The sequence below is a fragment of the Rhineura floridana genome, chromosome 2 (assembly GCF_030035675.1).
Source record: "Rhineura floridana isolate rRhiFlo1 chromosome 2, rRhiFlo1.hap2, whole genome shotgun sequence".
Taxonomy (NCBI): Eukaryota; Metazoa; Chordata; class Lepidosauria; order Squamata; family Rhineuridae; genus Rhineura; species Rhineura floridana.
This window is the reverse complement of record NC_084481.1, coordinates 70,731,480-70,754,457: the sequence shown is the minus strand read 5'-3', so window position 1 is coordinate 70,754,457 and position 22,978 is coordinate 70,731,480. Positions and strand designations below refer to the sequence as shown.

The window sequence follows — 22,978 nt, the reverse complement described above, 5'->3', positions numbered from 1 at the left end:
TATGCATAATCATGAACTCTAAAGTTTGCTTGGTTGCCTTCATTATGAGTTTTTCAGTCATTTTTTGGCCAATTCCATTGGCTGATGCTCCAAGAAAATCCACATAGCAACATGGACTTCACAGTGATAGTGAGGACACTTGGGAGCGATCATGTCGATGGCTCTCTGCATCTCACCATGTCATAGCAAGAAGAGGGCCTGAGTGGTACTTAAAGCTTTTAGATCTGGTACGCCCTCTTGCTTATTGCAGCACTCTCTCCTCATCTTTTAAAGTTGTGGCTGCAGGAGGGCCTCAGTATTAATACCTCATTCAGAAAGAGTTGCCAGCCATATAAGGATGCAGAAGCACACTTGCTCCTTCTGGTCTAGGGAACAAATGTCCAGAGGATGCGGTTTATGGGAAGTCAATAAATACCAGAAATAAACTGAGCATGTGCTTCATTGCTTTCACAGGTATGGCTTTCTAGAATAGGAGAAGTAGTCCTGTGCAGTGCTGTGTGTGTGTAATAACAGTCTCTTCAACCTGAGAACTTTATCAGAAGTATTGCCACTTGGTTGCTCAGCATCAATTGGTTCTTACCTCAGGCGAGCTGATGAATGGCTAATTGCACCTGGCTCCTAACCCACTGAGAAACCACTACACTAGTGGCTCCCAAACTTGGATGGAGTGGATCACCCCAAAATTGCTGAGGCTCTTGGTGGACCGTTTAAGCACTGCAGTGCACTGTGCTAGATGCTGTATGATTTTTAATTATAGTTTTATAGCTTCGTTTATTTCTTACATGCTATTTTATTGTATTACAATTAGAATCCTATAGAACTCAAATTATAAGTGAAACACACCTCCTTGAGAGGAGGGGAATCTTTTGCTAGGGATAAAACAAGCTCTTTGCCCTGAAGTGTGCCTAAATGGTGTGTGTGTATCTATATCTATCTTGATTGATCAATCGACAGACAGACAGACAGACAGACAGACAGATATCCAAACAAAAATAAAGCAAAGCTTGATTTTATTGAGAGAAAGGAATAGCATTACAAAATTACTGGGTGCGTGGCAGCTTAATCATTAATAGCCTAACCCATTCATAACTTTAAACTAAAGAGATCAAAGGACCCTATTACTATAAAGAGTGACAGGTAGAAGCGATTACCTATCCTAGGCCCAGGAGTGGGCAGTGGAATGCAGCTGAAGTGATGTGGAACAGCTCTGCCCCCAAAACAGGAAGGGATCTGTTTGCCTCCAGGCTTGGGCCGAGGCTTAGACTCCCTTTCTGGTTCCGTTCCTGCAGTCCTGCCTTGAGAGCGTTGTTTTAGAGCGTCCCTCAGATCACCATCAGCCCCCCTTCTTCTCTTCTTCTCCTAGATTCAAGCATCAGTTTTAAAAAGACTTTTTCTCTCTCTTCCCCCCCTGCCAAGGAGGGGTCTGGGAAAGAGATTATTTTGTGTGAGTGTGCATATTTCTCTCTGACCCAGAGAAAACTCAGGCTACTTCCAATACTTAGAACAATGGGATTCTTCTTTTGGACTGGAGGGAACTCTGCCAAGGAGAAGATAACATGTATTCAATAGCTTTTAGTGAATTTTGTGTCTTAACAGCTGCTCTTGTTGTCTTTTGCACAACACCTCAGGAACGCATACCGAGCCACATAAGAAGGGGTGTGGGGTGGGAATTGTAGGTTAGCAGGCTCCAGGGCCTTGCCTTGTAACAAAGTGTTCTTCACAGACACACCACAGACCACCTGAATGAAGCTTGTGGACAACTGGTGTCCTGGTACCACAGTTTGGGAACCCCTGTGCTAAGGCATTTTCTGTTCATAGTCTGCTTTCCAGAGGGTTTTATTTGTTGCTGTATATCAGGGATGGGGAGCCTGTAGCCCTTCAGCTGTTGTTGGTCTCCAACTCCCATCAGCTCCAGCCAACAATCAGGGATGATAGGAGTAAAGCTAAAGAAGACCAACAAAGCAATCATAATGCCAAAATACAATTTAAATAACATCCCAGAAGCATATAAAGATCGAATGAGGAACATGTTTGAGGCTTTAAACTTAGTTGACAGAGAACCAGAAGAACTATGGAATGAAGTCAGAGATGTTATCAGGGAAAAATGCAAAAAGACAATACCTCTAGTTAAAAAGAGAGAAAGACCTCAATGGATGACTGAAGAAACTGGTTAAAGAGAGAAGGAAAGCAAAAGCAAAAGGAGATAGAAACACAGTCAGAACCCTAAATGCAACAATACAGCAACTAGTACGTAGGGACAAAGAGAACTATTAGAATAGTTACTGTATAGAAATAGAAGAGGACAATAAAAAGGGTAGAACAAGAGCTCTGTTCCAAAAGATTAGAGAAATGAAAGGGAAATTTAAACCAAGAGTAGGGATGTTGAATAATCAACAAGGGAACACACTGACTGACTGAGATGAAATAAAAAGAAGATGGAAGCAATACACTGAAGAACTCTATAAAAGAGATGCCAGGATGACAGATTCATTCACGGAGGAACCGTATGATGAAGAACCAGAAATTTTAGAATGTGAGGTGAAAGCTGCTCTTAAAATACTTGGAAGAAACAAATCACCAGGAATAGATGGCATACCAATAGAGTTGCTACAAGCTACTGAGACTGAATCTGTCCAAATTTTGACTAAAATCTGTCAAGAAATATGGAAAACTGAACAATGGCCCACAGACTGGAAGCGTTCCATATACATCCCAATTCCAAAGAAAGGGGATCCTAGGGAATGGAGTAATTATTGAACTATTGCCTTAATATCTCATGCAAGTAAAGTAATGCTCAGGATTCTACAACAAAGGCTCTTACCATATATGGAGCGAGAAATGCCAGACATCCAAGCTGCCGGAGAGTCGCAATGCTGGGAACAGAGAGTATTGAGCGAGCTTATTTGTGTGTGTTTGAATCTTTGCTAAGATTCTACCTTCCCTGTAAATTAGTCAGACAGAGACTTTAAACTTAAAATAAGAAATAACTACTTTATTCTGGAAGTACATGCTTGATAGGAAAGAGTCCTATATCTAGCTAACTAGCTAAGTTGGAGCAGCAAGCAGTGAGCCCAGTGCTCGCCCTCATGCTGGAGGAGAGGGAGATACAAAGGAAAGATGTCTGCTCCCCTCTCGAGAGAAAGAAGAAGACTGGGAAGGAGGGAAGGAACTGGGATCAACATCCTCTGCATATCAGTCTAGCAGGAAGGAAAAGACAGCAGGAGATCAAAGGGATAGGTATAGCCTAGCAACCAAGAGGTCTCCTCTCTAGCTACCCTTTTTAACCCCATACAGCCTCAACCCAAGTTGGAGTTGAACCACATATTCCAACACAGGCTGGATTTAGAAAGGGAAGAGGCACCAGAGATCACATTGCAAACATACGTTGGATAATGGAATGGACCAAGGAATTTCAGAAGAAAATCACCCTGTGCTTTATAGATTACAGCAAAGCCTTTGACTGTGTAGATCATGAAAAACTATGGAATACTTTAAAAGAAATGGGGGTGTCACAGCATCTGAATGTCCTTATGTGCAACCTATACTCTGCACAAGAGGCTATTGTAAGGACGGAATATGGAGAAACTGACTGGTTCCCCATCGGAAAGGGTGTGAGACAGGGGTGTATTTTATCACCCTATTTATTTAATCTATACGCTGAACATATCATACGGAAAGCAGGATTGAACCAAGATGAAGGATGTGTGAAAATTGGAGGGATAAATATCAATAATTTAAGATATGCAGACGATACCATACTCTTAGCAGAAACCAGTAATGATTTGAAACTAATGCTGATGAAAGTTAAAGAGGAAAGCACAAAAGCAAGACTACAGCTGAACATCAAAAAGACTAAAGTAATGACAAAAGAAGATTTATGTAACTTCAAAGTTGATAATGAGGACATTGAATTTGTCAAGGATTATCAATACCTTGGCATAGTCATTAACTAAAATGGAGACAATAGTCAAGAAATCAGAAGAAGGCTAGGACTGGGGAGGGCAGCTGTGAGAGACCTAGGAAAGCTCCTCAAATGCAAAGATGTATCACTGAACACTAAAGTCAGGATCATTCAGACCATGGTATTTCCGATCTCTGTGTATGGATGTGAAAGTTGGACAGTGAAAAAAGCGGACAAGAGAAAAATCAACTCATTTGAAATGTGGCATTGGAGGAGAGCTTTGTGGATACCATGGCCTGCAAAAAAGACAAATAATTGGGTGTTAGAAGAAATTAAACCAGAACTATCACTAGAAGCTAAAATGATGAAACTGAGGTTATCATACTTTGGACACATCACGAGAAGACATGATTCACTAGAAAAGACATTAATGCTGGGAAAAACAGAAGGGAGTAGAAAAAGAGGAAGGCCAAACAAGAGATGGATTGATTCCATAAAGGAAGCCACAGACCTGAACTTACAAGATCTGAACAGGGTGGTTCGTGACAGATGCTCTTGGAGGTCGCTGATTCATAGAGTCGCCATAAGTCTCAGTCGACTTGAAGGCACAACAACAACAACAAAGGAGTTGTAGCCCAGTAACACTTGGAGGAACATGGGTTCTCCACTCCAGCTGTATACCTGTCATGACCCCTGTATCCAGCAGTTATCTGGACAGAGTTGGAGGCTGCAGGGGCACTGGATGAAGAGCTGGGTCTGGGCTCAGTGCTGATGATTGACGATGAGGCTGTTGAACAGGAACTTCCAGAGGAACCTCCCACATCATCAGGGTCAGAGCCTGGACCCTCATGGGTACCTTCCACTGAGAGCCAAAAAAGATGCCTCCCACCACACAGCACCAGTCCAGCAGTGCAGGGAGAACACCAGGAGGGAGGCTATAGAACAGAGGGGTGCTTGTCTTCAGGCCAGAGGGGGATTCTTTAAGTCTTTGGAGTTCTCTCAAGGAGGCAGAGCCTGGAGAAGGTAATCTGGACACAGGCATAAAAGGCCTCAGTCTGCTCCCAACTTTGTCAGAGCATGTTGTTTTCTTGGAGCTGCCTGTGGTCCAGCAACCCTTACTCCAGCCTCGCTACTTTCTCTGTGGGTTCAGGCATCGTATGTGAACATGACAATACCATGTTTACCATTGAACAGTGGCATGCTTAGGACATTTTAAACTCTTACCATTTAGATGGTAAGGTAAATTATCAGTACCCTGTCCCACTGTAACTCAGAGCAGGGCTTTCAATGTGGCTGCCCTTGTTTTGTGAATCTGCATCCCTGTTGAAATACAACAGGTGGGCACTGTCTGTAGTTTCTGGAAGCCACTGAATATATTTCTGTTTTTGACAAGCGTTTCCAACTGGCTGAAAAAGTTCCTGCCTTAGGTGCTCATTTTGTATTGTTTTTAAACCGCTCTTTAGGTTGTTTCACTGTTTTAAGAACTATTTTTAGTTGTTTTTATGGCATCTTTGTAAATTGCCTTGAGATGCATGGAAAAGTCAAAACAACATTTCAAAATGTGGTACACCTGCTGTATTGGGCAGGCCCTTCTGCTCATTTGGCTGAGTAGGGCGGTGGGTGTCCATTCTAAAGACCTGCCCATAGCATCTCTCCCCCGTTTGCTTCAGGCTGAGAAGCCCTTTGGAATTTGAACATGGTGTGAAGACATTTCAGTGAATCACTGTACAACAGCCCAAACAATGCTACTTCAGAGTGATTGTTCAAAATGTAAGTAGAACCGAAGAACCTCTTTATTGCAATGCTGCAACATTATTTTTTTTACTTTTCATCATAAGCCACAATCTTGCCTCTTTTAGTGGATGGGGCTGAAGTTTGCGAACATGTCCTTTTAGTCTTCTCATGCTTAAATGCACAAGGGATTTATGTTAGCACTTTGGGTGGAGAATGAAGAATTCTTGTGTCTCCAGTATTTGTGCTTTCCCTGCAGCACAGATCAAACCGGAGGGTTTAGAGACTATTGGTTTAATGTTACAAAGACACAGTGTCTCATTCTTCAGCAGGTTAAATTCCAGAGGGCTTTGCTTCATGTTTTATTTTCCTTTCTAGAAATGTGTCTCTTGAACATTTACCATTTCTGACAGTTGGTGAATGTTCCCTTCTGTGAATTTTCTTTGCATAAAGGAATTATTTGTTGTTGTTTCTTTTTTTTTTTACAATAATTTTTATTCAAATTTTCATAAAACAAACAAAACAAAATCATAAAACATTCAAAGACAAAAAACAAAACAAAACAAAAATGATTAAACAAAAAAATAAAATGTTGACTTCCCATTTGTCGCAGATCAGTTATAGGTCTACAATATATAACAATCCTGTCTCTTAAATTATATTATAAAATCACTTTCCTCCAGTAGTTATCTTAATTAATCATCAAATCTCATAGACATTACTTTATTCTTTCCACAAAAAGTCAAAGAGAGGTTTCAATTCTTTAAGAAATATATCTATCAATTTTTCTCCAAATAAACATGTTGATTAATCCATCTCGTTAATAATAATAATAATCTTATTGTCATAACCATAGTCCAAATAAACATATCGATTAATCCATCTCATCAAATCTGTTAAGTCCAATAATTTCAATAGCCATTATTCCATTATCCATATTAATTCCATCTTCCATCTTCAATAGTCCTGTTAAGTCCAGTAATTTCAGTGTCCAATCTTCCATTATCAGTATTCCATAATAATCTTGCTGTCATAGCCATAGTCATATAATAAGAGTCTGATGGGAATTTCCTCTATCCCAAATATTTTCTTGCCATCGATTCTGAATAAGTTGCTGAAATATTGTTGTAAAGTCATATCTCTGTTCTTCTTTTTTACAAGATGCACTGGCTCATCTCTTAAGAGTTTTTCCATTGTCACATGGCTGCAGTTAATTCCATAGATTTTCTCTATATCAAGCTCCATCACGTCATTCCAGTCCAGAAGATTATCCAAGCCATTGATAACTTTATCTCTAATATCTTCATTAATTTCTTCAGAGATAACGTTAAATTCCAAACAGTAGATTTTATTTCTAATATCCATAAACTCCAGATCTTTTTCCAATTCCACATTTGTTCCAATCTCCAGGGCTTGTATCTTCCCTTTATTTTTTCTTTTCTCATCTCTGATCTCATTCTCCTCTCTCACAGGATCCCCTATTTCTTTAAGCTCCTGCGTCATTTTGCTCAGTTCAATTTTCAGCTCCTTACTGCCCTGTCGCAGGGTTTGTTTCGTTATCTCAATCTCATCCATTATTTTCTGAAACATAATTACTTCCAGATTCTCAGCCACTTTCTTGATTGCCATTTTTAAAACCACGAAAACAAAACAAAACAAAAATAAAGAAGAACCATTTCTTATTTCAGCAACAATTGGGTTAATATTCCAGGCTTGATGACATCACAGTAGAAACAGAGCAGCCTGCCTTATCTCTCTATGTTCAAGAATACAAAACAAATTTAGTTCCCAGCATCAAAACAGTTAGTGGCGTCGTGAAGAAGCAGATTCGTCAAAATAAAATAGACCAAAAAGAGAATAGTCCCAGACAATATAATGTTCCAAAGTTCATATTTTTTATTTTTTTCTCCTCGGAATAGAAATCCCTCTTCTGTTTATATCTTTAGAATGCACTTCTATCTTTAGAATGCATGATGTGATGGAGCTTGATATAGAGAAAATCTATGGAATTAACTGCAGCCATGTGACAATGGAAAAACTCTTAAGAGATGAGCCAGTGCATTTTGTAAAAAAGAAGAACACAGATATGACTTTACAACAGTATTTCAGCAACTTATTCAGAATGGATGGCAAGAAAATATTTGGGATAGAGGAAATTCCCATCAGACTCTTATTATATGACTATGGCTACAACAGCAAGATTATTATGGAATACTGATAATGGAAGATTGGACACTGAAATTACTGGACTTAACAGGACTATTGAAGATGGAAGATGGAACTAATAGGGATAATGGAATAATGGCTATTGAAATTATTGGACCTAACAGATTCTGATGAGATGGATTAATCGATATGTTTATTTGGACTATGGTTATGACAATAAGATTATTATAATTATTAACGAGATGGATTAATTGACATGTTTATTTGGAGAAAAATTGATAGATATATTTCTTAAAGAATTGAAACCTCTCTTTGACTTTTTGTGGAAAGAATAAAGTAATGTTTATGAGATTTGATGATTAATTAAGATAACTACTGGAGGAAAGTGATTTTATAATATGATTTAAGAGACAGGATTGTTATATATTGTAGACCTATAACTGATTTGATATGTGACAAATGGGAAGTCAACATTTTATTTTTTTTTGTTTAATCATTTTTGTTTTGTTTTGTTTTTTGTCTTTGAATGTTTTATGATTTTGTTTTCTATGTTTTATGAAAATTTGAATAAAAATTATTGTAAAAAAAAAAAAAAGAATGCACTTCCAGGACAGCTTTTTGCAATAGAAACAGAGATAAGCTGTTAATTTCGTGAATAACAGAGAAGAGTTATAGCTCGCCCAGAAGTTCTTTAAAGCTGATTCATTTGACAAATCTCTTTTTGCTGCAACAATTTAAACCAAGTAAAAAAAAAAATAGAAAGAAGGGTGCTTGCCTGTTAGTCCGTTTTCTCTTTGAAGAAAAGATAAACGTATCGCATTAATCAGATAGAGCTTGTTCAGAAGTCCATCCGGCATTGCTGGCTGGACCTTTTCTCATAAATTAATGAAATCCAGTCCTCCCAACAAAAACAGGCTTTTGAGGTTGATCTCTACGTTTCTCCCTGCCTGGGAGAAATTTCATCAGTCAAAAAAAAAAATGTTCTGACTGATTTATATCTGAATAAGCTTCTTCTGAGGCGGGAGCCCGTCTCAAAAGCAGGCACAAGCGAAGTCACCCTTCCCGGAAGTCAAATTATTTGTTGTTGTTTCAAGCATCTTTTTGTGGTCAGGGACATTTCTAGTATTTGCTCATGCTCTCTGCCGCCATTATTCCCTTTGCATTATCCTTAGGTGAAAATCTAATCCTTCTAACCTCTGTCTAATGCTTCTAGCTCTCTATGTTTTTAAAGTGTTGGATGGATTGTGTGCCAAACACTTACATTTGCCATTTTTAACTTTTTTTTAAAAAAAAGATAGAGAATGGTGTTATTCCTTAGTATGCTAATAATATATTTCTATTTTTATGACGATGAAAAGCTATCAAAGCAACAAAAAAAAAGTAATTGACTGACAGTACTCAGAAGAAGCTTGGAGTTGAATGAATTGATATGTCTCGGTCAGGGGTCTTTCTTGTGCTTGTTACATGAGATGTCAATGATTGGATTGGGGACCTTATGTATGCCAAGAATATCTCTCACCACGAAGGTGGTGCTGGGAGGCTGTTCTTTCTCACTGAGTGTTCATGTGCAGGGATCTATTCTGTTTTTCTAACATTTACATGAAACTATTGGAAGAATTAACTCAGTGTTTTGGAACAGGTTGTCAATAGTATGGTGATAATACTTGGCTCTATTTTTCCTTTCTTTTGAATCTGTACTTCAGATGAGTCCTGGGTGAATGTGGGTGGTTCACTGAAACTTAATCCAGACAAAATGGAATTGTTCATGATGGGAGGTCTTAAAGTTGGCAAAGTGGTTGTCCTGCCTGACCTAGATAGGATTGTACTCCTCATGAAAAGTAAGCCCATAGTTTGATTGCTTCTGGATCCTCAGGTGAATGCTGTGGCAAGGAGCTTTTACTGATGTACCGGCTGCATCTCTCTTGGAAAAGAGAGACCTTGTCACTGTTGTGTTCATCCTGGTAGCCTCTTGGCTAGACTAACATCACATGCTACATTTTATTTATTTTATTTTTATTAGATTTATATCCCACCCTTCCTCCCAGTAGGAGCCCAGGGTGGCATGCAAGGCTTCTCACGAAAGCAGTTTGTATACGGTTGGCCTAGAATGTTGCAGCTAGTCTGTTGATAGCCATAGGCCATAGACATCAGGAGCATATAACATCAATATTTCAGAAATGTCACCAATTTGTCAGGGCTATTTTCAAGATGCTAGTTCTTTTCTTTTAAAGCACTATTTAGTCTGTCCAGAATATTGTTGCTCCTATTACCAATGCTTGAGGCATTCAATCTTTGCAAATTCTGATATGATAACAGAGATAGTGCCTGTAGAATATTTAATCTAACGGCTTACAACCCACTCTGAGTTTCCTATGCTATTTAAATTCTATATGAAACTATTGGGAGCTGTCATCCAGGGATTTGGAGCATAGTGTCATCATGCTGATCTGGAGATGAGGAGAAGGCTCAGTGCAACTGTGGGGAAGATTCCAATCTCCACCACCACCCCAAGCTCAATACTAGAAAGGAAGGGAAGTGCTGGTCATTTTAGCAGTGGGCAGCTGATGCCGTTGGAAGGTCTCAGGTAGCCAATGCTAAAATGAGCACCAGACGTTCGCTCCAGTTTGTGAGAGAATGATTTGGATTGACCATTTTGGTGGTTAGCAGATAAAGGGCTGTGAGTGCCTTAGCCAGCCAACCCCAAAAGAAATTTCTGCTGCCTTTTGCAAAAGTTTGAAGCTGTAGAAGGGAGCGGGGAATTGTCTAAGACCTTCCATGGAGGCACAGTACAAGGTAAGCTCTAAGAAAGCAAAGGCTACCAAAGAAGGCCAGCCAGTAAAATCATCATCATCATCTTTTTCATTTGAATGGCAGACACCCATGTGTTTCTGAACTACTTTTGAAATTTTCCAGGCAGAGTGATCTTAAGAGGGCCTGAGGAAGCCAGCTAGGTTGAAAGGTGAGGGGCAGTATTCATCCTCTCATCTCCAGGCTGACACAGATCCAACTCCTCAGGCACCCAATCCACAAATGCCCATTTTGGAGCTTGCCATTTGGGGACATGCCGATGTTGTGAGAGGCCCACAGAAAGTAGTTTACCACCTCGTGGGCCTCAGAGCCTCCACAACAGCGGTCTCCCTCTCCACTGGAGGATACCGTCCGAGAGGCAATTGTGCTGTATCCTAGCCCCGCCAACACCATCACCAACATTGGGAGGGCCAGAAGTACAGCCTGAGGAAGCAAATCATGTTGTGTATGCACCAGGCTGAGGGGAGGTGGATACCACAGATCCCTGGCTAAGCTGGCTGGGTCCCAACTCAGCCAGGCTGCACCAGCAGAAGTCCCCACTCTTGGCACAGCTGTGACACAGCCAGGGATGTGCTGGAGAAGCCCAGCCTGGCATAGAGAAGCCAATGGAAGCCAGCTCAAGGCCCAAAAAAGGGAATTCTGGGGTGTGTGTTGGGGGAGGGGCTGAGGGGGGCACTTGTGCTACACATAGGTCCTGTTCAGCTCCCTCCTGCAGACCTCCAAACTGGCAGCTGGTACTCCGGGAAAAGGGGTGGCAGAAAGAAACATGTGTTTTGATTCCTTCTGCTGCATCCTGCTGCCGCAGCCTGCATATTTCCCTCCTAGAGGCCTGAGAACGGCAGTTCGATGTGGTGGCCCCTTCTGCCAGTTTTGCCTCTGTGGCTCCGCTCCTGCCAGCTCTCGACAAGATGGATTGCTCTCTTAGTTTGCAACCAGCACGGGACGCTACTGGGCATGAAAGTCCAGTCCTTCTGGTCCCACCCCTAAAACCTGCCAATGAAATAAAGTGCAGTTCTTTTTACCTGTGCATTTCTGGTTTGTTTTTGTTTTTGAAAAGACATCTGTAATTGTTTCAACTCAGAAATAGACACAATTATTGTAAAGTTCATATACTGGTTTTTAAAAAAATAATAATGAGCATTTGCATTATTCTTGGAAAATTAAAATAAAAGATAGAGCCATTTTAAACTCAAGCCTACCTTGCAAACCTTTTTTAAAAAACCAAAAAACCAAAATAAAGTACATGCAAGTTTGCAGAAGGTATATATCTAGCTGGTTTGCAACTTAGAAGAATAAGAAAAAACAATTCATGCTGAAATGAGTTCAGAGCCTGATTGTTATCATCACTGTGCGGATTAGAAACTTTTCAATAATCAGCAGCAACTTGTGGAACTATTTGCCAATATAATATTTCTTTGAAAATCCATTGCAAGGGCCCTGTTATGTTATGGTTATTTAACAGCACGATACCACTTGCAATAATAAGTGCTGTTTCCATGGAACTACAGAATTATATATTCTTCAAATGATAAAACCAGAAATTACTAAAATCTTCCCTACGGTTACAAACTAAAAGAGAGAGAAATATAACTGAAAATTATACTACTTTTTTTCTTCTAATATAAGGAATGGAACTTGATTTAGCTTTCACTCTATTTTAGTCTGTCTGCCCAACGAGCTTTTGGCACTGGCAGAAGTGATCGATCTGGTGCAAATCACTGAATATGTAGCCCCAGGTCTTAGGTTGTTTTTTAAAAAATCCTGGTCAGCACCATTTTATATACATGCAGAGAACCATGAAAGTAAGCCATTTTTATAATACACATAATTTGACAGAAAGATTAGGAAGGCATAATAACTGGAATATAGTAAGGCAACACAAGCATGTGACATCAGAAATGTCAGTTTTTTGCTTGATTCTGTAGAAAGCAGGACCTCTCTCTACAAGATCAGGAGCATGTCTCTAAAAGGTCTGTATGAGGGCTATGTGTCTTATATATTGGACTGCAGCATTTATGAAGGCCTTTCCTTGAACATCTCTAGACCAGAAGTTGTCCATATCAATTATATATTGGCAAAATCCTTGATGTTTGCTTAGGACAGTCGCTGCTTCTCAGCCTAACCTATCTCACAGGGTTGTTGTGGGGATTAAATGAGGAGTGGAGAACCATATACACCACCCTGACTTCCTTGGAGAAGAAGGTGGGATATAAATTCAATAAATATATAAAATAAGTAAAATATGCAGATATTCATGTACTTTTAAATTATATTCCTGTAGTACGGGAATTGACAGCAGGACAACAAAAGTGGGTTTTGTGAGCCCTTGTGGTCATTAAGAGACTTCTATTTCGAGCCTGGAGGCATAAATACCCACCGTCTATCACACAATGTCTTGAGAACCTCACCGCCCTGGCCACATCTGCACATTTTTCATATAGACATCAATTTTGCATGGAAAGCGATTTGGACATCTGGAGGGCTTATATTAACATTTATAATATGTTTAGTTTAAGATGGATGTACTGATGGTTATTTTATCCGTAATGTGAGCTGATGGATTATTATTATTATTCATATATTATTTATTTATCTTTCATCCCCCCTTTCTTAGGAAATCTACTCCCTTTAAGACCCAGAAGGGCTGTTGTGATTGTAGAAATGATAGCATCCACATGTACAGCTCTCATATAGATGCTCACCTTCTCACATTTGTCATCTGTGTGTGAATACAACATGATCATGAGCCTAGAAGCAGCTTCCACAAATTCCCCCACATATAAACAAGGCTGTAGGGAGCATAACATGCAAAGAACACTAGAATCAGAAGATGCCCATGAGCAGAGCTCAGTAAGCATTTTTTTTTCTTCATTTAGGGAAGTATTTTGGGCCAGAGTTTGAAAATATTTTTGACAATGACAATTGACAGTATGCATGTGGAATAAATGCAAGAAGAGTATGTAACAAGAGTAGTATTTGCCAAATGTGAATTTATAATATAAAAATGACAAAATTTTGTTGTGTTGTGTTTGCCCATGTCACACACACAGACTGATAGTGCTAAAGCCAAATGCAGAATGCATACATGTGTCCAACTCCACCCCCCAAAAGCTATTCTTTTTTTTGTTCTCTTCTTTTAAAAAGAAAGGGTAACAAAGGTACAAAATTTATTTCAATGAGTTCTCAGTGCCTCTTGACATTCGCTGTTAGACACAGTAGCAAACTAATTTATGATGCTTCATTGGTTGGCCAAATTTCCACTCCGCAGCTTAAACAGAGTAGAAAGCTCCAGATCTTCCCAGTGAATAGTGCTTGGTAATTAGCAATTAATTAGTTCCTTTAAAAAGCTGCAACAAGCACTTTTCCCCATAAATCCATGATCCATTACCAGAAATAGCTGCAGAGAGTGAACAACCCTACATTTATTAAAACCAAGAGAAACTGTGGCTTCAGAAAGCCATAATTATGGACTGAAATTTAAGTGATCCTAGCCACAAAGAGACAGATGCCTCCAGTTCTTCAACTTTCCATCCTGTCCTTACCTTAAAAACTCTTGTCAATTATGAGCAAGCATGGTTTTTTCTTAGTGTTTTCACAGAATAAATATACTGTCTCATTTACCCAAGTTCCAAGTAACAGAAAAGTCCAGAGTTTTCTAAGTAAGAAGGAATTCCTGGAGAGCTATGGTGTTTTTTATAGTATCTATTTACAAATGTGCAGCTGCAGCAAGAGGGAAGTAGACACACACTATACGCATTGTAGTGCTAGTAGTAAACAGCATCTGTTCTCCTAAAGAAATGGCAGGCCCAACAAGCCTGTTTCTTGCAGACAAGCTCCCAAACTGAAAACTAACTTTTCCCACTCTCTCTTGGGACATAATAGGCAAGCTTTCTGTGCTTTTTTTTTTTCCAGATTGGCTTGGCAATAAACTGACCAACTTCTTTTTTTTTTAAGTGTGTGTAATCCACTTATTTCTGAGCCAACCGTAACCCTCCACCCTTCCAACAGTCTTTTGCAGTCTGGGATTGTGAAACTTGCTAGTGCCTGGCTACAACTGCCAGCTCTGGCAGCTGAACCTCCTTGGCTGCTGAACTATCATTTGCAGACCAAGATCACGTGCACTTACACAAGCACCCAATTTCTTGGGTTGCAGAAAGCAGGTAACCTGGCACAGCTGATGGAGTCCATGAGGGGAGCTTTCTCTGGGTTGCACACAGCTGCCTGAGATCATAAGTAGGGATGTGCTAGAATCTCATTCAATCTGGATTTGGTATTGAATTTTCCATTCATTTGCTTCTTCCCTATTGTTGCAGATTGGATTTTTATGTAACAATTTTCTGTGGTTATTTTCAAAAATGGATTTTTTTTAAAAAAAATCAGTCTCTAAAATATTGAAATTAAGAATGATAATTTTATCAATATTTCATTTTTAATATTTCCTTTGATATTAATATCAATATTTTTGCAAAGGAATAAAATTGACCGGTAAAAGCAGTGACTAGTGGACAAAGAACAAACTCAAATTAATACCAGCCTGTTTGGTTTTGAAATGGCACTGGCCAATGGATCCCATCCCTAATCAGAGATAAGTAAACGTCCACAATCTGGATACAAACCAGCTTTACACAGCCTCAGGGAGTAGGCTTTCTTGAAAATTGTTGTTGCTGTTTATTGAATTTCTATTCTATTCTTCCTACCAAAGGAGCCCAGGACAACAAACAGTTTAACAAAATAATTTAACAAAAAGCAAAGCATTTTAAAAATAGCTAAAAACATTCTAAAAACCAGTTACACTTAAAAACATTCTTTCATCCAGTGGTCTTCGGGTTGTCAGGAACAGTCTTCTTGAGCCTGGGTAAATGTTTTCAAATTCCTCCTGAAAGTCAATAATGACAGAGACAAATGCACACTGGAGAGAGCATGCCACAAATGGGGAGCCACCACTGAAAAGGCCATGTCATGGTTTAATGCTAACTGGGCAGTTCCTAGTGGTGGCACCACTACCAAAGCCTTGCCTCCTTATCTTAGGATCTGAGATGGGTGATACTAAAGAAGGTGTTCTTTTAGGTACTTGGGTCCCAAGTAGGGTTGCCAGGTTCCTGATCTGAGACTGATCCTGTATCTTTAGGAGAAGAGAAAGACAGCCAAGGTGTTCTTGCAACCCTGTAATGAGAAAAACCACACGGTGGAATTCTCCCTTCTCCCTGCACAACTTTTAAAGATACAGAAGACCTCTGGGAGGCCGGGCCTGGCAACCAAGAGGTCTTCTGTATCTTTAAAAGTTGGGGAGGGGGAAGGGTGAATTCCACCTTGTGGTTTTTCCCATTACAGGGTTGCAAGAACACCTGTACTTGGCTGACTTTCTCTTCTCTTAAAGATACAGGATCATTCTCAGGCCAGAAACCTGGCAACCCTAGTCCCAAGCCATTTATGGCTTTATTTGCTAGCAATAACACTTTGAATTGGACCCGGTAGCCCACTGGCAGCCAGTGCAGCACTTTCAGGACCAGTGAAACATGGTACCAGTGTGTTGTCCCATTTACCAACTTAGCACCCACATTCTGTACTGGCTGCAGCCTCTGGACCATCAAGGGTAGCCTCACATACAGTGCATTACAGTAGTCCAGATGGGAAGTCACCAAAGCATGGACAAATGAGGCCAGGCGATCCTGGTCCAGGAATGGCTGTAGCTGGTGAATCAGCCTAAGCTGGGCATAAGCACTGCTAGCCACAGAAGCCACAGGGAACTCTAGTCACTCCCATACTACAAATCTATTCCTTCAGGGGAAGTACAATTCCTCCAAGAGGCGGCAGTACACCTGATTCCTAGACAAAGGAATCACCCACCCATAGCACTTCTGTCTGATCAGGATTCAGACTCAGTTTATTGGCTCCTATCCAGCCCAACACTGCCTCCAGACGTGGGTCCAATACCTTCACAGCCTCTTCTGATTCAGATGCAATGTACAAGCAGAACTTTGCTCTAGACCCAGCTCACTTTCCCTGGTAGTGGGTGAACAACCCAACACTTGGTGAATTGGTGATAGGAAGATCTGACATGGAAGGATCAAAAAACATCAGAGATGCAGATATTTTTCCTAAATTTGTTTTATTAGTTGTTCTTGTTTAAAAATGGTTTTCTTAATCTGTTCTAAAATGAGTTTTATATTCTGCCTATTGCTTCATACATTTCTTTCAAATTCATTCTATACTTTTAAAAAAAACCCATTAATTTTTTGGTGTAAATTGATATTAAATTTACATGTTCCTCTAGGGCATTTTCATCTTTCAAATGAGCTTTTGTATATATTTGCCATTTTGCTGTTCATAATTGAAGATGCTAGAATGCATATATGAGGAAACAGACAAAAGTTGATTGACGTATTAAAAGTCTCTGAGACAGGATAATTGTCTTTTCGTATCTAGAAGTACTAAAAGAAAACACTTCCAGCCATGGTAGAATACTAAGAAAATGTTCCATTTTTGTAATGTGCATGTTTTGTCTGCATGGCCTCTATTATTTTCATGCAGGGGTGGCCTGTCAAGATCCCTTGTACAGGGTTCCCAGGTGCCTGACAGCCAGGTGGCTTTTGGGAGCTTGGGAACCACAGTGCAAGGGCTTGATGCTTTGAGAAGTGCTGAGTATAGGACTGGCAAGCACTTTTGTCCTGTCTCCATCAGGTGACAGGGATGGGAGAAGGAAGTCTGTCTTTTGGAAGCATCAGCTGCATGTGTGCCTGGGCCAATATTGGCCCACAGGCCAGAGGCTTTCCACCCTGATTTTAATGTTAAGCTCACCTCAGACATCTCCAGTGCTGGGTACAGGATTGCAACCTGAAACTATGTGGATTATTTTCTTCAGACTCCCTGAGTGGCTCATATTTGGACCAATCTGTTACCACAAGCTTCTAGATCTCAAATACTCTGGCCTCTAGAAAATGTATTTGTACTTTCAGGACATATCTACAACAGAGACCTAAGTTGGTTTAACAAAACCCCAAGGACCATAGGAACCATGTCTGTGTGTCTGTCATATTAATCAAATAAAATTTCCCAGTATTCTTTGAGAAGCCATGAAAGTTTAAGCTGCAGTGCAAATGTACTCTGATCTAGGAGCCCTTTGCATCCAATGTAAGCACAAATTCTCTGCCTGGTAGATAGTCGTCCCTAAATTTTGGTTAAAGTGAAATCTGAGAATAATTTGATGAAAACCTGAGGAAGCTTAAAGAGTTCGGATAAGACTTAGGAAATTTCTTGGAGAAAAACAGTTAGTCATACATGTGCCACTTGGTAGGAGGAAAGGACATAGATAATTTGTGTTGTCTGAACCTTGACTATTGCGTTTAGGCTCAGTTCAGGTGTCATTAACTTAAATGGTTTATTAAAAAGGGTCTGTACAGCTGTCTTAATGTATGTCTGCAGCAGAGTTTCTCCTAGGTTAGAGATGGGGGACCTTCATCTGCATGAAGGCCACATTCTCTTCTGGGGGCCGCTTGCCAATGGTAGGCAGGGTGGAGCAATTAAAGCAATTTTTACTTATGTGCAGTAGCCCTCTCTATCTCCATCCAGACAAGCAAGAGTCATAATCAAAGTTCAAGGACATATTCCAGCCAGGCAAAAACACTTAAGGATGATATGAAACAAGACCAGTGACAGGTATGGCCTGGAGAAATAGGGTGTGGCTAAGGAGGGAGTGTGGCCTAGGAAGAGTCCTGCGGGCCAGATAGAGAGACCTGAAGGGCCACATTAAGTTCTGGGCCTGAGATTGCCCCCACCCCTGCCCTAGGTCAAAGGAAGGCAGAGACAAAGTAGGCTGGAGGCTGGGTGGTGTTTAAGAGGACTATACAGTTAATTTATTATGTTTGAACACAGCAGAGTCCTCACCCATTTTCTAGCCTTTTCATCGGTTTATTTTTGGGCTTTGGTTTGTATACTAATAGGTGGCAGTTGTATATTAAAGTAGTAAGTCTTGGTGTAACTATTACCTAAGCAGGTGTTTTGCTTGAATTTAGGTTTAATCACTGTACTGAACTCATCATGAAACTCAACTCCTAATGTAAATTTAATCCTCAATGATGGGGAAAAATCTTTTCCTTTTATTTACACTTTTTGTCCTTGGACTCTCTAAATTTAGGCTTATGACTGTTCTGCACTTCTTCCCTATTCTTTAACAGCAAATGTGACCAGGCCTCCGTAAAAAAGCTGCAAAGCCTTTTTAGTCAAGAGAGAATTATTCAACAAAGATTGATGACCTACCTACTACAGGGGATACACCTCGAGTGCAACTTGGGCAGACTTGAATAAAAGCAGAGTCAAAGCCAGGCAGAGGTCCAGTCTAAGCTTTTCAGTTGCTATTTAAATTTGGGCTTAAATAATTTTAAAAAAGCAGATGTTAATTTTATGCGTTAAAATTATGCCTTGCATTGCAAAATTGGTAGAAACAGGATTTATAAATGACAAGCTTTTACAAAAAAAAGATTTCTACAGGGTATGTGTGTCTCGTTAAGAGTAAAGAGGTACAGGTTTTTAAAGAGTTTTTTCTATGTACCCAGAAATTGTGAGAATCCTTCAGGATTCCATTTCATCGTTGTTTTCTTCAGGTAAAATGGAGGGAACCTGAATTGGTTGTGTCTTGGTGGATGTCAAATGCAGGGGTTCACAGTATGTAGCTAATTAACAGATAAGGCCAGACCATAAATCTGCCAGGCAGGAGGAACCAGGGGGTCAGCTAGTGTGTTTTACCATTTGGGAAGCCCCAAAGGAGGAGGCAGAAAAGGCCTTAAGGGAGTCCAAATGTCCAGAAACCAAGAGGTCCAATCAGGCAGGGCAGGGTTCAAGGCACAGGTTTAACAGGAGAGCTGGAATAATGTGTGCAGCAAGGCTTGATGTTGACTCTAGCAAGGAGTGTCTCTTTCCTTCCAGCCTTTTGTACTCTGCATTCTGGCCCAGGTGCTTCCAATCAGCCTGTGTTCTTGCGAGTTCTCCTGCTCCTTAATTGTGCTGATTGCCTTTGTTGCTGCAACACCTGTTGGTGTCTTCTCTCTGCTGGGGAAGGGCAAGCCTCCTGGTTGCTTCCTGATTCTGGCAGGCAGGCTCCCCCAGGGGCTTCTCTCGTCTGATGAAGGGTCCTTGGCTGTCTCTTTGCTTGTTCCCTCTCCTGGGTTTGCGGTCTCGCATTCCTCTTCCTCCTCGGATGAGTCCTCTGAGGGGGGCATGACAGTGGATGTCATGAGCCCAGGAGCCAAGACAAAGGGCAAAATTCATTGCCTGAAGCTATTTGTTCTGATATGTAGTTGTGTGTTTCCATTTCTGTAGTTTCATGAAGGATGAATGTGAAAAAGTGGAGTTTCTGGACAAAGACAAAATTCCTTTTGCAGATCAAGTTGATTACTTGCTCCATAGTTGCAAACTTCAATAATATCCTTAAGATCTCCTTACCTTTTTTTTTTTAGGACATTGGGGACGATGTATAGGTGACTGTGGTTCAGGTGGTGTTCAGAGCCGAGTAGTTTGGTGTGTTCATTCAGAAGGCTGGACAACTCACCATTCCAATTGTGAACAAAGTGACAGACCTGAAAGCCAGAGGAGCTGCTTCAAAATATGTGACTGGCATCTTGAACTCTTTGAGTGGGAAGTTTCAGAATGGCACCTATGTGTCCTAGTCCCTTTTGCCCATGGTGAAGGCAAGCCAAGAACCTTACCGTGTGTAACTGCACAGCATGGATTACAGCACAGAAGCGTACAGTGTATACAAAAGTTGAATAGAACAGTAGTGGCAAGTGAGATATGTGAATATTTTACCCCCCAGCCACCTATGGAACAAGCTTGTCTAATACCTTGTCCACGGGATTGTGTAGTATCAGAATTTTCCTCCTGGTCTCCATGTAGCAGGCACTGTGGAAAGAGTTTACAACATAGAACCTGTTCTGTTATTGCGCCACCACTCTACGGAGGAGCCAAATGTCCAAATCTTACTGAATCGAGGGTTTGTGATATTTCAATATCTTGTCCTCGTGGGGAAGACGAATACACCTACAGTCTTAAAGTTGGACCTTGGAATAAATGTCGACTGCCTCACCTTAAAGAAATGAATATGATTGGAAGAACTATGCTGGATTTCAGTTCAGATTCTATAGAGCGAAGCACTTTCAAACTGCAAGTGGTTGAGAATCTGCAAAATTTTCACAGATTTAGGCCCCACCACAGTTCCAAGCCTTGGGATATAGAAATTGGTTATCAAACAAGACAGGTGAGGTGTACAAGAAGTGATGGGAAAAATGCTATGCTGAGGTAAGAGATTATTCTTTTTACTAACAGAATTTGCTTTAAGGGCTGCTAATAATACCTGCTTCTGTCTAGTTTATATTGCTCTTCACAGTGTTTTCATGTATTTTGGTTTCATTTTCTTCTTCTCTAGAATTAAGATACAAGAAGTTTTATATGCTGAAGAGATACTTTTGGTAATGATTTATATACGTAAACTACAAAGGTTGGCTTTGTTTTGTAGATTTTCAATTATTATTCAAGTGTTTTTTCCATTGAAGGAAGTGGATAGTTATTTATTTCCAGAGCTTCCATACACCACAGCTGTTAAGAGCCAGTAAAGACATTTACAAATCATTCAGTGTCTGACTATCCAAGGGGAAGCATCTACAGTATATGGAGGAAAAAATGGCAGCCCAGTTGATGGCTGCCGTTTCTAGTGGCAATTCACACAACTAGAACAGCTGAAATACATGCTATTGCACTCATACATACCACTGCCGGGAATAAGCAGCTCTATTCAGAGATGTGCTGGGCGAGGCACTCTTTCACCCAGTTGCATCCTTGGTCAGACCAATCAATGGGAATAATTTGTAGTTCTCTGAGCTAGTCAACATATTAGTTGAGTGCATTACTGTACTTTTGTTGTTACCACATAGGCCACATTCTACCTTCATTCATGGCAAGTAATGTGGAGCACTGCCACTGTGCCATCCGTGCCATCCTCTTGGCTGTGGCAGCACTGTCACTGGGGGGGGGGGGGCAGAGGAGTGGCAAGGGCAGAAAAGTTGGGGGCAATGGTGCAGATGCTTGTGTACTTGCGCCTGCTGCTGCCACCAACCCTGGGCTTCCCGCATCCTTATCCGTGCCCTGCTCTGCCCCACCTCATGTGCTGTGACTGTCTGCCTTGATATGCACTCTGCCACTCTGTCAGTACAATGTTCCAAAATATGCCATTAAAACTGCATTGCAAGAGACATTTAACTCACTGATTCTAGATGCTTTTAATGATACAGTTTAACTCTTTGCTGTTAAGTATTGGCAATTGTCATGCAAACCAGAAAAGATAATAAAAAATGCATCCAGCAAAGAAATACCTAAGAAAGGATTTTTAAAAATCAAAGCACAATTTAATATTTTTTTATTATCTGTATTTTCAACCTGTAGTTATTGTTACCAATCTGAAGTTTTTCATTACATTGCGGTAGACCTTGAACATATATTTCTGTCAAACTCCTCTCCATATTTTTTCTCATTTAGGCTATTATTTTCTTATAGTCCTGGCATCGGCAACCTTTTGGCTCCACAGGGCCACATGCAGATTATGGGTTATGCATATCTGTTACAGTCCATGCAATACAGATGCCTTTACTTTCAGGCAAAATACGCCTCACCAAGAAATCCTAAAAAAGTCCATCTTCTCCTGGAAGAGTGAAATGTAAAATCTCTTGGCACCAATACCTGTCTTTAGTTGGGGGAGGGGGGGGAAGAGTATGAGAAATTGAAAACATTAAACATTTCTGAAGTAATTATGCTCATGAGTTTCTTAGAATGTTCACAGTGTTTTCCGACAATCTATAGCTCTCTATACCTTCGTAAATCCATATGGGAAAGGGGGGGAAAGGAGTCATGGTATGTGGGGTGCACTACCAGTGAAGGAGACATACACCCTTTAGCCTTTCTATGACCTGCTATTTATTACAGTATATCTTTTGGTGGGTATCAGTTAGGCAAAAAGTATGTCTTTTATTAGTTAGACAAAGAGGCAGTGCAGAATGTTGCTGCAGTTCCTGGGTGTTTTTCTTGCTTGCTTGCTCATTACTTGGGTTTAAAGATATGTCCTGCTTCTAATCTTCTTTATGCCACTTTTGCAGTGCTGTAATTCACCAAGAGTTTCAGAAGTTAATTCCACCATATACCTGATAAACTTACAACATGGTTTGCTGACAGAAAACAGCTGTTTAAAACAGCTTCACAAGCTCACATTTTAAAAGTTGGCAGCATGGGAATGCTAATAATGGCATTTTCATTCATCACTTTGGGAGCAGCACTGTGGACAGGGATATGGAAGATAGGGGTTTTTTTTGGATCAGACATTAATGAGTTCCC

The 22,978-nt window shown here is 40.4% G+C and overlaps 1 protein-coding gene across 1 annotated transcript in view; it reads left to right on the top strand.

The window, feature by feature from the left end:
* The window catches only part of THSD7B (thrombospondin type 1 domain containing 7B), a 653,838-nt gene that overhangs the window by 233,867 nt on the left and 396,993 nt on the right, over nucleotides 1–22,978 (top strand). The window contains exon 3 of the mRNA XM_061608903.1: nucleotides 20,059–20,896. Coding sequence (XP_061464887.1) covers nucleotides 20,059–20,896 — 838 coding nt within the window. The remainder of the gene's footprint in view (nucleotides 1–20,058; nucleotides 20,897–22,978) is intronic.